At 32.6% G+C, this 19651-nt stretch overlaps 1 protein-coding gene across 2 annotated transcripts; it reads right to left on the bottom strand.

The window, feature by feature from the left end:
- Positions 1-1309: 1309 nt before the first annotated feature.
- On the bottom strand, positions 1310-19493 carry LOC111053380 (palmitoyltransferase ZDHHC7). Of its 2 annotated transcripts, none has more exons than XM_022340249.2 (6): positions 19266-19493; positions 18286-18425; positions 16532-16661; positions 10304-10462; positions 9096-9367; positions 1310-6536 (listed from the first exon to the last, which is right to left on the bottom strand). In XM_022340249.2, exons 1-5 carry the CDS (start codon positions 19382-19384, stop codon positions 9127-9129), a joined length of 789 nt encoding a protein of 262 aa, XP_022195941.2. In that variant the 5' UTR covers positions 19385-19493; the 3' UTR covers positions 1310-6536; positions 9096-9126. The 2 variants fall into 2 exon arrangements, with proteins under 2 accessions (XP_022195941.2, XP_039283717.1); XM_039427783.1 differs by lacking the exon at positions 16532-16661 and adding an exon at positions 14052-14181.
- Between the last annotated feature and the right edge of the window lie 158 nt (positions 19494-19651).

Genomic DNA, 19651 nt, shown 5'->3' with positions numbered 1-19651 from the left:
ATATAAAATATCAACTATATCGAGGAACCTGAAATTTGGAAGAGCAAGGTTGTAGAGGGTGAAGCCATTGAGGAAAGGTAGCATAAGAAGACATCTCATGCCCATGGTATAGGTAGTTTAAATGCTCCAAATTTGAAGCCGATTTTTTGTTAACTCAAGCCGACTACAAATGTCTATTGTTACTGTTCTGACCGGGTGAGAGTGTAAGAACGGTACAGTATTACAAGCGTCACATAGCTTCACAAGAAATAAGTACTATAGTGAGGTCCACGTTATAATTACAGTGGATAAAGATAGGAGAACAGAGTTGCCGTTTGTCTGCCTTGATTAATTATATTTCTACATTCTTAAAAACTTATTTGGCAACGTAGTGGAGCTAGAAAACGATACTGCTATGTGTTTTGTGGGATAATAGACAAGGATAGCAACACCAAAGTTAATCAAATACTGCCATTATAACATGGACCCTACTATAGGACTATCAGCTTGATTTAACATTAAAAATTGGAACATAAACGCCATATATGTTATATTTTCTTGTGCTATCTTTTCTCTACGGTGAAACTTACTAATAATGAAAGAATCTCATATGGAACATTAGAGCTTCTCCTAGAAACCTGTATTGTTAAATCTATACAAATATATTTATGTTCGGATGATTGTGAAGTGAACAACAACAAGGCAACCTATGTCGGACTATGTGTAACCGTATCTTAATTTGGGAGAGGAATAGCACAAGGTTACCTTAATTTTTCTCTCTCTATCATGTTGATGGTATACTTATTGTATCAATATCAATGCTGTATATAAGTTGACATTTGGTTCCTTATAATTTAATCATTTTTTCCATAGAATCAACTATCATCACTTTTGATTGATGTTTATTGAGCATTTCATCACTATGCAAGATAGCTATCTGCTGAAGAGATATACGGGCTGAAATTTAAAAATTCATAAAAGTCAAACTTCATTAATTAGATAATATAATTATAGCACAAACCATACTGACGCCCTCTACAAAGCCAACTTTTCAGATGACTTATCCTCTAGTGTAAGACTCATTACCCGTTGCACAAAGGCCGATTAAATTTTAACCGTGATTAATCCAACGAGAACCAATTAGAGAAACCGTCTTATCAAAAAGGCCTTCTCGTAAAATTATTCACGGTTAAAATTTAACCGGCTTTTGTGCAACCGGGCCAGAGAATTCAATTCCATCAACGAAACTATACTTTTCATATTATTGTGAATCACCACCCAGAGGTGTTCACCACTTCAGAATAAATGGTTCACAAGAAATAAAACAATATCCGTTTGATAATAATTTATTTCAAAAATATTTCAAACTTCCATCCTCAATTTTTACTTTTAACAAAATCAGATACAATTGATTCTTGGAACAAATGAAGTATCTATAGCTATGATTGATTGATTTGAAAAGAATTGACAAGTTAAAATCTTAACAGATCGAATTATTGGAAACCAATATTGAGTATCATAATATTTTTATACAAAATAAAATTGTGTACAATTTCAGGTACAAAATGAGGAATTGGATCAATTTCATTGCTTTAATCAAAAATATAACAATTTTAACAAATATAAAACATATACAAGACAATAACACAAATAAAATTTTATACAATAATTTGACTACAGTAGCTGATTACAGCTATCTAGTACACAGTGAAAATAAATCATTTAAAAGCTTATGACCACCTAAAAATACTGGCTGAAAATCAAAATGGTAAATAGAGCTCCAATACGTCTATGAAGAAGGGACAATGTACATCATTTATATATAAAATGAACAGTATTGCAATTGAAAATATTGCTAATGTTATTGATTTTCACTCGAAGTAAAAAATCCGATTAATCGACACTTTCCATATATTGTTAAACTGTGTACAAAAATTCTGTTTTGATGCTTATTAAGGGAATATGAAAGGTTCCACTCAACTATAAAATCTGCATCGTATCAGCAAATATAAACCCAACCGGAATATAGTAAGTGATTCAGGAATCTCATATTAATAATACAAAATATGGAAAATAACGAATATTTATGGAATAGAATATTGTTCGATTCAATGGCATTGAAAAATTTTGAAAGTAAACTATAGTAGTAAGAAAGTAAACAACAAATTTATATATTAGTGAACTGAGTCCATTCAGAAAAGTAAAGTAATTTAATCTCACTTATTTTATTCATGAGTAGGCTAAATTGAATTTAATTATATTTTTTCCATCCAAATGCATTTCGATTCCAACAATAAAGTTTAAAATTACTAAAGAGATTATTCTTCAATTATATCAGCTAGAAATACAGTAGCTTTAATGCGGGTGAGATGATTTTTCAATGTATAGCAATATTTTGAGACCTATCTTCCAAAATTCAACAAATCAAAACACTCGGATACTATTTGCATATATGATTGACATTTTGTTATAGAGTAGTATCGCATAATACATCCAGTATGAGCTTCCTACAATAGTAATGGAAGTTATTGTATGCAGATACTTATTCTAAAAAACACATTTTTTGTAATTAATTGCCTAATGCTTTTGCACTATTCAATGTACAGTATAATTGAAAGTTTCCCAATACGGTAGCAAATACAGAGTGGTCGAAAAGTCACACAATTCAAACCAATGTGTAACCATTTATCACTGATGGCAAAAATTTGAATTGAAATTGAGTGACTTTGTTATTGCTCTACATTGAATATTGTAACAGAATGCAAAAATCTCTAAATTATGACTAGTGAACCAAAAAAGTTTCAATACAAAATTCTACTCAAAAGTGCGGTTTATAAAAATTATGCATGAAACAAAATTGGTCCAATTTTTACAGTCATTTCTTATGTCTTCTAACGTCCAAACACAGAATTAGGGCAACTCTCCACTAGACAAGAATCGAAAAATTGCTCAATATATCGAAAAAGTTAAATAAGGCTATATCTATAATATGTACAAAGGAAGATATGTATTTATTTTGAACAATGAGCAATCTTGCAATATTCTGAAGATAGTCTATCTAAATTATAGGAGTATTAGTGAATTCAGAATAATTAACGAAAAAGCCATATCCTCTTCATGACAGAACATTCAAAGAATAGGGAGCTATTTTTCAGAGAGAAAGCAAAGGCAGTAAAATTGTGCTGGATCAATACAAGACTTTTTGATTAAAAAATAATTTTTGATAAGGAAGTAAATCAAAATATTCAGTAGAAAATTGTTTTAGGGCGATTAGTTATAATCTGAATAATGCATTTTTCTATCACTTGAGATCATGAAAAATCTCAGATTAGATTGTAAGTAAAATGATTATTATATAAAATTACATTATTCTAATACCTTAATTTTACAAAACTATTATATATAAAACTTTGTGATTAAAAAGTTATCTCTGAAATATACAGGTAATATCTAATAGTTTGAAAACTAGAAATGTCATTGCTTGAAATGTAGAAGCCATGCAATGTCTATTTTCCCGAAATTAAAGAGTATATATTTTTAAAATGAGTATTCAATAAATAATTAATAATTATTGAAAAATCAAGTTCTCAAGTAAATTATGTAAAATTGAGTCGCACTTATTAAATTCTACCAGAGAAAACTTGATAAACTTGTTTATTCTGAGATTATACACAGAACAGTGATAGTGATTTCCAATCCCATTTGTTTCAAGATGACCCAGAAAGAGTAAGTCGTTTAAAAAATAACATTATCAAAAGCTAGAATAATGCAACTGGGCAAAGATTTACTGCATAAAACTGACGTCTACTTGCTGAGCAGTTCTCTGTGTTTTATAATTTTGATTTCAATTGACGAGATGAGCTAAACAGCTTGATGATTATAAATCTACAAAATGAGTACAAAAAAATCCAGAATTAAACACTAATGATTCCACCTGTCAAGTATAAAATTGTCATACTACAAAATAATATAAAAATTACCTGCATGCCGACTGATTTTTTATATTACATCCAGATAATGTCTCTTCTTTATCAAAGCTAATCATTAATTTTCATTATCATTTAATAATAATGAATTAATCATAAACAATTTAAAGTCCTTTTATTTGATTTTGATCAGTTGGAAACTGGGATAAGATTATCAACAGGTTAAATTTTACTGAAAGTACTATGATCATCATAATCGTTATCTCATATTAATATTTTTTTCAAATTATAAAAAGAGAATTCGTTTTCGAAAGTATTTATTAAAGTTGACATCTTGATCAAGTTTCTCTGTATTTGTCAAAGAGATGATCTAGTATAAGTTAAATCCAAATAATACGCCAAAAAATTTCCACGAACACTTATTAATATTTATAGGTAAAAGTTGGCGACAGTTTCAAGTTCTTTTATTATTTAATTTTGATCAGTTGTTGGAAACTCGGATAAGATTAAACTAATATTAGCAGGTTAAATTTTACTGAAAGTACTAAGAATTGAGCCTTGAATTTAGGAAAACGGGAATAGTTCTGGAAGGTTCAGTTAGCATTACCACTGATTCAAAGTAAGGTAGAAAACTTCTATTCTAGACCACGTGAACAAACATTAGCATCGCTCACTCCTACTTTATCCACTAATAAATCATATACAGAGACCGGCATCTGACGATTTTTTAGTAATTGTTATATTTGAACCACTGTCATTGAAAAGGCGGGAATGTTGTACATCGATAGGTCTATTCTTGACATTTCAGTAGCCAGTATGTCGTGGTCGAGTGAACATCAAGCGATTGTGATTGAAGCTTGTTTTAAAAATAAAGACTCAGTTATTTTAACACAGCGTTTATGTTGCAGACATTTCTATAATTTAAATCGACACGCGCCTGTTCCCAGTAGGAATACGATCTTGTGGGTAAAGAATTCCAGGAACACGTTGTCCGCTTTAAAAACGAAACCAACAGGACGAAAACGAACCGTGAGAAAGCCTCAAAAACGCCTGAGTAGCTGTTACATGGTCTCCACGACGTTCAGCAGCGAAACATGCTGTTGCGCTAGCCATTTCTGATCGAAGTGTATGACGAATTCTTCATTCCGACCTAAAATTTCATCTGTATAAGATAATGTTAGTGTAACAACATAATGCAAATTATTGGGCACATTGCAAAGCCGCTTGCGAGATCATTCTCAAAACTTTCCACCAGGATGCCGTTATTCTTTCAAGTGACGAGAAACATTTTCATTTTTCGGGATTTGTGAATAAACAAAATTACCGTTATTGAGCAGCCAATAATCCACAGAACTAAAGGAAGTCATTCAACGAGAAATTGAAGCAATTCCACAAGTGATGATTGAGCGAGCAATGGCAAATTTTAGAATTAGGTTAAGTGAGTGTGTGAAAAGTAACGGAAATCATTTGGATGACATAATCTACAAATAAAAAACTTTGTGAGTAATCTATGTAATTCACTATAAATTGCAAAACTTGATCTTCAGTTTGATAAATCATATGATTTAATTGTACGAAAGACACTTTAGTTATTATCCCTCAAAAATCGTCAGGTTTTTATGCCGGGCCCTGTATAACAAACATTCAAAAAGACAACATAGAATCCAAAGAGAATTTACTAAGAACCTGAGTAAATTGGAAGCTTCTCTGAAAAATCGAGAATCCGCACTACAAAATGGAAAGCTAAAGCTATTCAAATAAAAAAGCTATCGTTCTATTAGTACAAATTAATATTTTTATGTACATAAATAAATTGCTGCTTCAAGAATATTGACAAGTAGTAAAGATACCGTAAAAGCCACAACAAATACTCCATTAATAGAATAAAGTATTCCCAACGTAATTGATTCTCCACAATGTTGTGAATAATAATTAATACTTTGTACACGTCATTATACAGTAATGATTGTAGTATTTATTAGTAAATTTGAGAATTATCAATTCACAGTTTAGACCAATACAACGAAATGAGAATGTACACACATTTTTAATTTGACAACTCAAATCATTGTTACTTATTAATAATATTTAATTTGAAAGTACATACATTTACACAAAACCTGTCTTCTAATAATAAGTTCTACTCACAATCTCAAATGAAAAGTCACATTAAAATATAACATTGCATAAGAACTGTGTTGTAAATGCTAGTATAATACATTGTTCAAGTTCCCATTCTTCTCTTCATATCAAAAGCATGATAAGGTCTTTTTAATAATTATTGATAAAATATTCATGTGCAATCATACTAATTACAATACAATTCTCGACAGTCTACACTTATGATATCATGATTCTTTGATAATGTTATTATAACTAGAAATGGAAAGCAGTTCTCAAAGTCAGGCATTTTCGCCAACTAGCTCCCAGTTGTCATCCCTAACTAAGTCTCAACTATCGTGACGGTGATAATACAAAAATACCTTGTAATCGTGCGTTTTGGACTGAATATCGACTCGACGTTACGGCGGTGACTTATCTGTAGAGTATTGGAGAAGACAGCTGCGTCTTTTCATACTTCATCCGGAAGTCTTGTCGCATTGACTACTGGCAGCGACCAGAACTTGAAACCTGCGAACAATTTGAGTAAGTCACATACAGAAAAAAGTTCCATACCACCAGAAAAGTGAGAAAAGCTCAACTAACAGAACAGCTTTCTCAGTATATTCATTCTTTATTCATTTTTACAATAAGAACATTATCAAAATGATAGGTAGAGGAAAAATAAGGTAACCTTGTGCTATTCCTCTCCCAAATTTAGATAACACATAGTCCGAAATAAATTAAGTTCTTGTAAACTATCTAAAGGTGCAAAATATGATCCATACCACCAGGAAAGTGAGAAAAGCTCAACTAACAGACCAGCATACTCAGTATACTATCGAAATATAGTATGATTATATAAAGGAGCAAGATATAATCAATTTTTGTTCGGAACCACTACAGCAAAACTTAAACTTACATACTTGTACTTTATTGAAGCAAGATTTATAATTCCAATAATTATATATCATCTAGGAGCAAGATATCCTTTAATGTTTGGTGGTTCCTAACCACCAAAGCAAAACTTACATTACATGCTTGTACGTTATGGAAGCAAGATATATCCTTCAAATTTAGGTTGGATCCCAATTACCAGAGTAATAGTAATGAACAAAATCTAAACTTCTTAGTATAGAAATCCTAGCGCACGCACGTCAATAATTAATATGAACCGTCATTAACTGCTGATTAAAAAGGCATCATCCGCTTCTCTCATTTATTTTCTTGACATTAAATCATAAGTAATCATATGTATTTCTTACATAATCATAGGTACCTAATCATAAGTTTTTGTAATAAACGTACAAAAACTAAACTTGCTAACAATTAAGGGCCCAGTTGCAAGTATTGAAGTATATAGGCCCAGTACATAAGGGCCCTATTAAATCTCAATCATGATTGAATGTCACAAGAACCAATCAGAGAAGGTTTTTCTGAGAAGAAGGCTTCTCTGGTTAGTTCTCATGGCATTTAATCGGAATTAAAAGTTAACATACTTTTGTGCAACCGAGTGTAAGTGTATTAAATTTGACCCTGATTCACGGCTGATTGAAGGCATCGACCGCTTCTTCCATTGGTCCTCGTGGAAATTTTCATTTTATCTCGGTTAATACTAAATAACTATCTCAATCTCAGATTTTGATCTTTTATTACAGCACTTTTATTAAATTCAATCGTGATTATAATGTGCCAAGAGAAAGAATGAGAGAAGCGAATGATGCCTTAAATCAGCTGTTAATCATAGTAAATTGTTTTAATAGAAGTAATTGCAACTAAACTTCGGTTAAATATTAGAGTTTGATGACATTGATTGTGTATACGTGCAAGTGCACGTAAAATCATGCATGAGCCGAAATCAAAATCTGAAAAGTGCCATTGAAACACGTTGTGACTTGCATGTAGCTGCTCACACTAAACGCAACGAGCAAGTGCACGCGTTTTCGTATTGCTCTTTCCAGATTTTGTCACTCATCTGCACACTTGGTCATACATAACTAAGCGTGCACTTGCACATACACGCATTCAATGTGATTCTTTATCACAATGTATTGCCAGGTTTCGCATGACACACTGCATACTAACACTACATTTTTATCAAAACAAATGAAAAAAAAAACTTATTTAGAACATAGTGATCACACCCTAAAGGTAGGCGCAGACAGATCGTCATCGGACGGACGGCACGCATCGGAAGATTAGATTTGGTGCATTGTTTTCAATTGGAGTGCGCATACCTATCCGCATTGAAGCCGACGGCTTCGATCGGATTTAATGACTCACCAGCATTTATTTATTCCCTTGTTTTTTCTGTAGAGTGTAGAAATAAATATTTTATAGGGTTTTATTTTTTTTTAATATATACTAAAGTTTTAATTGTTATTAAATATGTCCTAAATCAGTATAAAAACTAACTATGTCCTTAACATAATAATGTATCAAAATACAGTAGAGTAAAATATCAGCTATTAATATACTGTATTACATAAATCTACTATAATTGGTTGGTAATGTATATTTGGTATATTATAATATTAGAATAAATAGAATTTCATAATCTCACAAAAAAACATACGATATTATGCATAATGTCACTTGAGAGAGGGACTAGTTAGAAATTTTGACTAACGTCAATGCTAATTTATACGTCTTCAGAAGTTGTTGAACAAGTAACAATAATCTCACTTCTTCTTTGCTACTGCTATCCATCACTTGTATACTGTAATATTTTTAATAAAAACAATATAAAAATGTGTAGTAGGTACCTTTTATAAAAAAAAACTTTAAAATAAATAAAGTAATAATACCCTTTAATTGTTTTTATTAATTTTAACAAAAGTAGCCCATATAAGTGAAGTGATTTTACTGTAATTTTTGCTTATTAAATTCCTAATTCGCACACGACTCAACATATCGCAATGAACGCAATGAACTAAAATGCCAATGCTCCGATGACGTCTAGTGTGCGCAGCAACTAAAAAAAATACGATCCGTCCGATGCGTGCCGTCCGTCCGATGACGATCTGTGTGCGCCTACCTTAATGAAGAAGTACGAGGGGAGTAGGTTAGGTTAGGTTGTGAAGCACTCACAGGCAATAGTGCAGTGCACATTGGCAGCCACTCAGACAGAATGCACCCCGCCAGTTGTCTTGGCAATCTGCGCCGTGTTGTAGCAGGGCAACCGACATAGAGTGCTCATGATGGTCTTGTGCACACTCATGCCACCCTTGCCCGCATAGCTGTTCTGCAGCTGCTCTATGGTCGTCTCGTCGTTGGCGATCGCCTCCAGCTGATCGTACAGGATTGCCAACACAAACATGCCGAACAGAGAACTCTCCAGCACCAGGATCACCGAATGCAGCCTGCAACAAATATTAAATATTCATTTACTTTTTACATTTAAAAATACACACATCAAATACATGATTAGAAAAGGATCAACAGGCCTAGCCCAAAACTGTTTCCTTTCCGAATTTTGATAGTAGTAAGCCAATGTCTAAAAGGTGGGTTATGTTGCTTCACTTTGAATCAAATTCAATTCCGAGTCCAGAATATCAAATCAAAATCTTCATAGCTAAAAACAGTGGATAATGTTATAACATCGTCAGAATACATTAAAATACAAGTCAAAGTAGTCAATCAAAATCAGGAAGTGGGTGTACGGCCAGGTTAAGGCTCCAGAATGGGAAGTCATCTGGACTATCTGTCTCTTTGAGTAGCTGGGCACATTGAAGCCTCTGGCGGAGTTTCGGGCCTTTCCAGACTATGGGAAGCAGGGTAGCCCATGTGTCTTTGCAAGTAGCAGGCATGTGAAATATCCCGTCTCTGGAAGTAGCATAATAGTATGTCGTAACACCCTCCCCCCCCCATACCACCTCTTTCGAAACGCTCGCGTCCCTTCTTGGGCACCTGCTCGGTGGACGTACAAGCACCTACCTTGGAGACCGTATACATTCGGGGACCATGAGCATATTTTTTCAGGCTCGTAGACAAGTTAGAGGATACGTCCGGGCCTTAACCGGTTCACGTACCGCCTGAACTCTACTGTATTATTAGTTACATTGGCGAGCATAAACTGAAGAAATACTCGATGATAAAAATCTGACAAGCTGTATAATTTTAGTCTAGTATTAATTTTCTAAATTAACATAACAAGTCTTGTTAAGGTAGAATTTCTAATAGATGAACCGAGACTAAAACTAAATAAAATGTTTAAATCTAGAATACTTGAGATTCTTCAGACTTATTAATGATTGGAGAAATAATACGGCCATTTTTATGATTCCAAGTCAACTTACATTCTGGTCTGCTTTAGACTGACTTCGGAACTGCACTCTGGACAAGCCCTCACCCACGACACGACCACCAGAACAATCGCATAAATCGACAGCACGCCAACGTAGATGAGGAACTGGATGAAATATCTCTGGTTTTGTTCACCAACACAGTTGTTTATCCTGTAATAAAAAGTCAATATATGAATTCAACAATAATTATCATATCACAATTAGGGACATATGCATCATCTAAGTTTACTTGTAGATATGGTTGCATTTATAATAATGTGTTTCATTCGGAGTTTAAATGACCAGCTGAAATTTCTCAGTTTAAACAAAGCATCTGCTTACGGGCCTTAACATTCAATTACCAAATATAATATCGGGAGACCGAGCTTCGAGCTGGAGTGTAAAAGCATAGAAAATTTGTAACGAAAGATTAAATTCATATTTTATATTTATTTATTCATTTTCTCAGTCGTACAATTATTTTTACAGTTATATGAGAAGGCACAACAGGCTTATGCCCTTTTCAAATTTATACTACAGTCCAAATAAAAATCCAGGTTAAGCTACTATCACTCATCAAAATAACAATTTATTCACACTTCAAAAACAAACACATCATCAATTACAAATAGATATACTATGAATTTTATTTAGAATGATCCTACCATCTTTGCTACAATATTGTTTAATATACTATGTACTATTCTACACTAACAGCATCTAGTAGTACTATTTTGGACTTTCTGAAGTAAACATGTTTTCTAAAAAAAGTGAAATAAACGAAAATAAGTTTTTCTTTCTGAATTATTCTTCTCGTGAGATCAGCTGAGAGGAATATCCCACACATGCACTCGCTCACTCACTTCCATTAAGGTATCGACAGACGACAAAATTTCCATCTGTTTTTCAAATGACGTATTTATTCTTTCAATGTCCTTCAGCGAGTTATCCCAGAGTTGAGACCTAGTGCAATCGAATTTTCATATCATAAACCTACTTTGTTCCAAATTTGGTGAGAATCGTTAGAGCCGTTTCCGAGATCCGGTCACATACAGATATATTTACAGGTGAATATTTATGATATAAAGAAAGAATCAACTTTGAAAAATAAAATGAAAAATGTTCGATGTAAATTTTCAAAATGGCGGCCATTTCAAATTTTTTATTGCAAATTTCACAAAAACCGTTCACTTTACAGAGAATTTACAAGAGACAAAGAAGTTAGCAAATTTTATCAAAATTTCAAGGATACCTCATTTATTAAGATTGGTCGGAGAATAACATAGAAATTAATCATTTTCGTATTGCATGCAAGACCACTTTCCACAATTTAAACATCAATATTACATGTTTAATTTCAATTGTATTTAAGATAAAGCTTTGAAACTCGGTATGGCTCCATCTAGCCATCCAGCTGATTTTATAATGTTTTTCAGGTGATCTTGTTTGTTCATGATCATGCATGCTGTAGGAAAATAATCAATTTATCTGTTATTCTCTGACCAATCTTAATAAATGATGTATCCTTGAAATCTTGATAAAATTTTCTAACTTTTTTGTCTCTTGTAAATTCTCTGTAAAGTGAACTGTTTTCGTGTAATTTACAACCAAAAATTTGAAATGGCCGCCATTTTGAAAATTTACATCAAAATTATTTTATTTTATTTTTTAAAGTTGAGTCTTTATAGCATAAATATTCGTGCCAAATTTCAGATCAATACATGAAGTTTATTATTGGATTTTAATTTAATTAACATCCAGAAAAAATATAAATCCCCGATAGTAACTCTCTAAAATGATGTGAATACAATTTTCTAATGAATTCTTATTTTTAGAAGATGAGATTTTGAACTGGGAACTACCATAAAATACATGCAATAAAATGCACCAGAATTCATTTCTAAATCGATAAAGTTAATTTCAAAATTGGATAATTGAAGTATTGTTACTTGATCGGGAGAATAAAAAAAAGTGTAATTTATCATTAAAATTGAGCTATTCGACAAGAGAAAACAGTTGGGACTCCAGGCTTCAAGGTTCATTGCACCTTATTCAGGCCTGACCTTTAACAAGCGAGACCTTTCGTATTAGAATGATTATTACCTAAGAGAAAATAAATCTTCCAAACAGTAGACCTTCACGGTCATTGGCGTTCAATAACGTAAATAAGAGCAGGGAGAAATTAAATTTAGTGCTAAATTATTGTAATATAGTATATGTATTGATTATTATATACTATATATTATATACTCTATGATCAGAATTATTAATTAATGCTAAAAGTTAATAAAACAATATAAAAACTTGTAGTACCCTCTATTATTAGAAACTTTAAAATTTTTCAACGACTAGTTTCGACCATACTAAGTTTCTAATAATAAAGGGTACTAAAAATTGTTATATTGTTTTTATTGATTTGTACAAAAGTAGCCCATATAAGTAAAGTGTTTTTAATTAAAGCTGTAGTGAGATTAATGCAATAGCATTATCGTGTATTGAAAACTGATTATTATCATGTTGTTGTTGTTAAAAGTGTTATGAATTAGTTGAATTCGTATTGTTATTCAGATCAATTCGAAAAATTCCATAAAATAACTAATAAAATGATATTACTCAAGGTTCTATTAAATACTCAACGAAAACAATAGAAAATATTGGGTTTTAATGCTTTACAGTACATTGAACTGCATTTCTTTGTTATAATACGATGGGCGTACAGCTAAGCATTTTTTTAAACAATGTACATGTAATTAACGAGTTGGAGCTATATTTTTGGAAGAATGATTTTCTATCTCATAATCCAATTTTCGAGAGGCCAATTCGGATGAAGCTATTGAACATGTCACTCAAGTTTGAGCCACTCTACTCTCTTAATGATGAATCAATAAAATGTTTTATGAACACTCCTAACTGATCATCATGTTCTTCAGTCAAATATTGAACTTTACAATATCAACTAAATTTATCCAGCAAGTGCTGGTCATGGACTGATGCCTCTCAATTACTGAACTCGTCTCCTCATTACTCACACACAAGCCTGACGCTCATGAGGGTATCACTCTCAAAAAAATTATGGATTAAACAAGCTCATAGATTATCGTTCTCATATTAGTAGGTTTCAAATGCAGTTTGAAACAATACTTTCATAGGATCAAAAGATAGAACGAGTGGTTATCTTTTGGTCCTTTAACAGGAATGTTTGAACTCAAGTACCATACTCATTTGACACGCGGTAAATTAGAACCATAGAGAAATAATAGCGTAAGTAGATATCCCATGGTATAGGGCGTTTATGTCGCAACTTCTACTGTTATCTCAAACCGATTACTATTGATTGTTGTCGAATTTTACTGTTTTGTTGGGGTGAGAGTGTATGAACGGCACAATATGAGAGACTACCAGTGTCACACAGCTTCACGGGAAAGAATTACATGAACTATCGGCTTAAGATAACAGTAAAAGTTGCGACATACACGCCCTACTATCTACTTATGCTATTGTTTCTCTATGTTAGAACAAAGTGAACAGCGTTATTAAATAGGCTCATAGATTATCGTTCCAATATAAGCTGGTTTCAAATGCAATTTGAAACAATACTTTCATAGGATCAAAAGATAGAATGAATGGATATCTCTTGGTCCTTCAACAGACGGTTTGAACTAAAGTACCGTAATCAATTGACAGGCGTTTTGCAGAGTACAGGTTCATCTTATCTCAAATAGAAAATCTAGGCTAGCCTAGAAAATATGAATATTCGTACCAAGGACAGTGATGGTCCATTCGTCTAATGCATCGTTTGCAAATGCGACAGTGGTGCGCCCGGGGCGGGCGATAGGTTTCACATCGGGTGCAAACTGTCCAGTCTTCGTGTTGAAGCAATGTTTCTGAGCCTGAAACGTATTACAACGATACAATAATATATTTCATTAGCCATTAGATACTATAGTCACAGTGATGAAAGTGTGCAGATGAAATCCATCAAGATGGGCAGGGCAGATGAAATCCATCAAGATGGGCAGGGCACCTGATACGAGCACATGACACATACCCACCCAAGATGGCGATGAATGGGAAGGAGGAAGAGGGGGCGACCCAGGACAAGATTGATGGATGTGTTTGACAAGGATGCGGCAAAGGTTTGAGTGCAGGGATGGAGACCTGCTGCATTGAACAGAGAAGATTGAGGAAGGCTTTGACCCGTACTGGGTTGTAAAGCCCAACAAGGAGCCATCAGATAAATTCTTACATTAATATTATTAGACATTAAATTTAATACATTCACTAGTATTATCGGGTTTGTCTGTATCCTCAGCATAAACAAACTAACTTAGACAAGCATCGTGATGCATTAAGGCTGTGCAAAGGCTAAAAATAGACTTTCTACTGGTGATATTTTTCATAGTTTTTAAAGTTGAGTCTTTATAGCATAAATATTCATGCCAAATTTCAGATCAATACATGAAGTTTATTATTGGATTTTAATTTAATTAACATCCAGAAAAAATATAAATTTCCGATAGTAACTCTCTAAAATGATGTGAATACAATTTTCTAATGAATTCTCATTTTTAGAAGATGAGATTTTGAACTGGGAACTACCATAAAATACATGCAATAAAATGCACCAGAACTAATTTCTAAATCGAGAAAGATATTTTCAAAATTGGACAATTGAAGTATTGTTATTTGAAGTAACTTATATAAAAAGTGTGAATTATCATTAAAATTAAGCTATTCGACAAGAGAAAACAGTTGGGACTCCAGGCTTCAAGGTTCATTGCACCTTATTCAGGCCTGACCTTTAACAAGCGAGACCTTTCGTATTAGAATGATTATTACCTAAGAGAAAATAAATCTTCCAAACAGTAGACCTTCACGGTCATTGGCGTTCAATAACGTAAATAAGAGCAGGGAGAAATTAAAGTTAGTACTAAATTATTGTAATATTGTAATATAGTATATGTATTGATTATTATATACTATAAATGATCAGAATTATTAATTAATGCTAAAAATTAATAAAAACAATATAAAAACTTGTAGTACCCTCTATTATTAGAAACTTTAAAATATTTCAACGACTAGTTTCGACCATACTAAGTTTCTAATAATAAAGGGTACTAAAAATTGTTATATTGTTTTTATTAATTTGTACAAAAGTAGCCCATATAAGTGAAGTGTTTTTAATTAAAGCTGTAGTGATATTAATGCAATAGCATTATCGTGTATTGAAAACTGATTATTATTATGTTGTTGTTGTTGTTAAAAGTGTTATGAATTAGTTGAATTCGTATTGTTATTCAGATCAATTCGAAAAATTCCATAAAATAACTAATAAAATATTACTCAAGATTCTATTAAATACTCAACGAAAACAATAGAAAATATAAGGTTTTAATGCTTTACAGTACATTGAACTGCATTTCTTTGTTATAATACGATGGGCGTACAGCTAAGCATTTTTTAAACAATGTACATGCAATTAACGAGTTGGAGCTATATTTTTGGAAGAATGATCTTCTATCTCATAATCCAATTTTCGAGAGGCCAATTCGGATGAAGCTATTGAACATGTCACTCAAGTTTGAGCCACTCTACTCTCTGAATGATGAATCAATAAAATGTTTTCTGATCACTTCTAACCGACCATCAAGTTCTTCAGTCAAATATTGAACTCTACAATATCAACTAAATTTATCCAGCAAGTGCTGGTCATGGATTGATGCCTCTGAATTACTGAACTCGTCTCCTCATTACTCACACACAAGCCTGACGCTCATGTGGGTATCACTCTCAACAAAAATGATGGATTGAACAAGCTCATAGATTATCGTTCTCATATTAGTAGGTTTCAAATACATTTGGAAACAATACTTTCATAGGATCAAAAGATAGAACGAATGGTTATCTATCGGTCCTTCAACAGGACTGTTTGAACTAAAGTACCGTAATCAATTGACAGGCGTAAATTAGAACAAAGTGAACGGCGTTATTAAACAGGCTGATAGATTATTGTTCCAATATAAGCAGGTTTCAAATGCAATTTGAAACAATACTTTCATAGGACCAAAAGATAGAATGAGTGATTATTGGTCTTTTAGCAGGACTGTTTGAACTATAGTACCATACTCAATTAACAGGCTTAAATTGGAACAAAGTTGACGGCGTTTTGAACAGTACAGGCTCATCTTCTCTCAAATAGAAAATTTAGGCTAGCCTAGAAAATATGAATATTCTTACCAAGGACAGTGATGGTCCATTCGTCTAATGCATCGTTTGCAAATGCGACAGTGGTGCGCCCGGGGCGGGCGATAGGTTTCGCATCGGGTGCAAACTGTCCAGTCTTCGTGTTGAAGTAATGTTTCTGAGCCTGAAACGTATTACAACGATACAATAATATATTTCATTAGCCATTAGATACTATAGTCACAGTGATGAAAGTGCGCAGATGAAATCCATCAAGATGGGCAGGGCAGATGAAATCCATCAAGATGGGCAGGGCACCTGATACGAGCACATGACACATACCCACCCAAGATGGCGATGAATGGGAAGGAGGAAGAGGGGGCGACCCAGGACAAGATGGATGGATGTGTTTGACAAGGATGCGGCAAAGGTTGGAGTGCAGGGATGGAGACCTGCTGCATTGAACAGAGGAGAAGATTGAGGAAGGCTTTGATCCGTACTGGGTTGTAAAGCCCAACAAGGAGCGAACAGATAAATTCTTACAAGAATAAAATAATATTTATTAGACATTAAATTTAGTACATTCACCAGTATGATCGGGTTTGTCTGTATACACAGCATAAACAAACAAACTTAATCAAGCATCGTGATGCATTAAGCCTGTGCAAAGGCTAAAAATAAACTTTCTACTGGTGATATTTTTTTTCAATTTGTATATCATTAAGCTATCAAAATGAAAAAGTTTTCTCAAGAAAACATTTTTTTCAATCATTACTTTTTCAGATATGAGCGCCTAAAGTTTTAATTTTTGGACAGAACATTTAAAATTCGGTGAGAGATAAAGCCATGAGATTTAGATGATAGTTGAGTTATTTTTGGTAAATTGAATAACTTTCTCAAAAATTGATATTCTTGGAGAAATTGTTTTATTCAATCAACAATACAATGAAGAATTTATCCTCTAAATCTCATGGATTTATCTCTTACCGAATTTGAAATGTTCTGTCCCAAAAATTTAGACTTTAGGCGCTCATATCTATAAAACTAATGATCGAGAAAAAATGTTTTCCTAAGAAAACTTTTTCATTTTGATAGCTTGATGATTGTATACAAAACGAAAAACTTAGAAAAATGTCACCAGTAGAAAGTTTTTTTAGCCTTTGCACAGCCTTAAAGTAAAACTTCTTTTTTATAGCTTTTTACGCCACTCACAATGTCAAATATCTTTAGCCACTCAGAAGCCAAGGCCTTGAATATATTAATAGGAAAATATCTTATCACCGGAGGTATCTTAATAAAGAATACACATTTTTTATAAATCTTATGACCTTGCCACACAGAGACCAATCTGTGATACTTAGAATATAGATATAGGGTCACAGATCGTACCCTGTGTAGCCAGACCCTAATTTAACAATCCTAAATTGTATTTCTGTGTTTATCGTTATTGATTCTATTAGTGTGGATGATTATATCATACTAATAATATATCACACTATAATTGATGAAATAAAATAATTCAATGATAAATTATGATAGAGGAACACTTGAAGAGAGAACATAAAGGAAACTTGTCTTGCATGTTGGGAAATATTTCAGAGGCACCTTTCTCAATCCAACTAGTCTCTAGTCTGGAGTCTTCTCATCCTACTTGAGGTAAAAAAGAATAGTGAAGCGGCAAAGGTAGAGGGTAACAGATAAGGTAGTTGATAGAGTTGAAAAGTAATGCATACATTCAATTGTGTCACAACATAGTTCTGAAGGTGAGGTAGAAGGAAGGTGGAAATCTGAAATTTTGATCATCTTACCAGAATGAACATCAGAAAAATCCATCCGATTCTGAGGCAAGGGCACTGCTCCCGGGTCAGAACACATGGCGCGGAGGTGTGAGAAGGACAGCAGAAATATTACTGAGTTGAACAAAATCACATGGAATGGTGCCCATAAGCTGAAAAATAATTTAATAGTAAGTTATTTATTTATCTATATACAAATATACAATCCAGGTAAAAACAACAAGCATTTGTCCAAAACTGCTCTAAACCTTAATTTGGAATACACAGTCTAGAGGTTAAATTTAAAAATTATAACTTAATTCACACACTATTTTGAGTCCAAAAAATGAATCATTATAGTCCTAATATATTATATGTAACAAACTTTAAGGAAATAATTTTAATGGAGATATTATTATTAGATATATAGATAACACTGCTTCTATAATTTTCTATTCATTTATGAACATTGATATTTGATAATAAGAAATTCCAACACTCACAATCTGGATCACAGACCAATCCAGTGCTTATTGTTATTTAAAGCTTTAGTAGGCTTATCAGTTCAATTTTATGATTAAAATTTACTGGTTTTTTCAAGCACTTATTCTATAAATAACTTTAATTCCAAGAACACCGAACTCAAAAAGCCTGACCGCTCTCTGTACACACATTCTGTTGAGAAATCACATTTCACTATAATATAACATTTACCCAATATTCAAAACAATTTTCTTAGTTAATAAGCACAGAAATATTCTGTGTTAGGTAGAATGCTGAATAAATTACACTATATGAAATGAGAAACATCTTTCAGTAGTAAATCCGGTCTCCAGATGCGCAAAGTGTATTGTGAGGTTGTGTGTCAGTAAGGTTGGTTTTATAAAGCAACACTTGGTTTTTCATGAATCTAATAGTATCCAAAAGAACTGATACTGGAATCAAATGCATACATTATAAAACAAATAGAAGAATAATTTTTAAATCGTAAAGAGAGAATCAATAACACTTACCTGTCCTGCATAGTTTGCATAATCACCCATCGAACCACTACATAGTCTGCATAGAATATAGAAACATAAGTCAATGTTATACATATGAAACCGCACGGATCTTTCACAAATATTGACATTTTAGTCGTTATTTTAAAATAATTCACAAAACATCTCTAAGTACAAAACATCATGACTTCAATACTCTCTTCTGCTACAAGAAGCTACAAACACAAACAGCTGTCTTTATTTTCAATCACTTATTTCTCATTAACACTGTAACCAGCTGTTTGTGTGGCAACCATAAAATCAAAATTATAATAATTACAATATTTAAAAGTATATTATCTGAAAAAGTATAAAGAATTTAAAGAATAGAAATATTAACATCCAATTACCATATTTAC

Source organism: Nilaparvata lugens, chromosome 5 (genome assembly GCF_014356525.2).
Source record: "Nilaparvata lugens isolate BPH chromosome 5, ASM1435652v1, whole genome shotgun sequence".
Taxonomy (NCBI): domain Eukaryota; kingdom Metazoa; phylum Arthropoda; class Insecta; order Hemiptera; family Delphacidae; genus Nilaparvata; species Nilaparvata lugens.
Note: the sequence above shows the minus strand (reverse complement) of the source record. Positions and strands in the feature narration are given on the sequence as shown.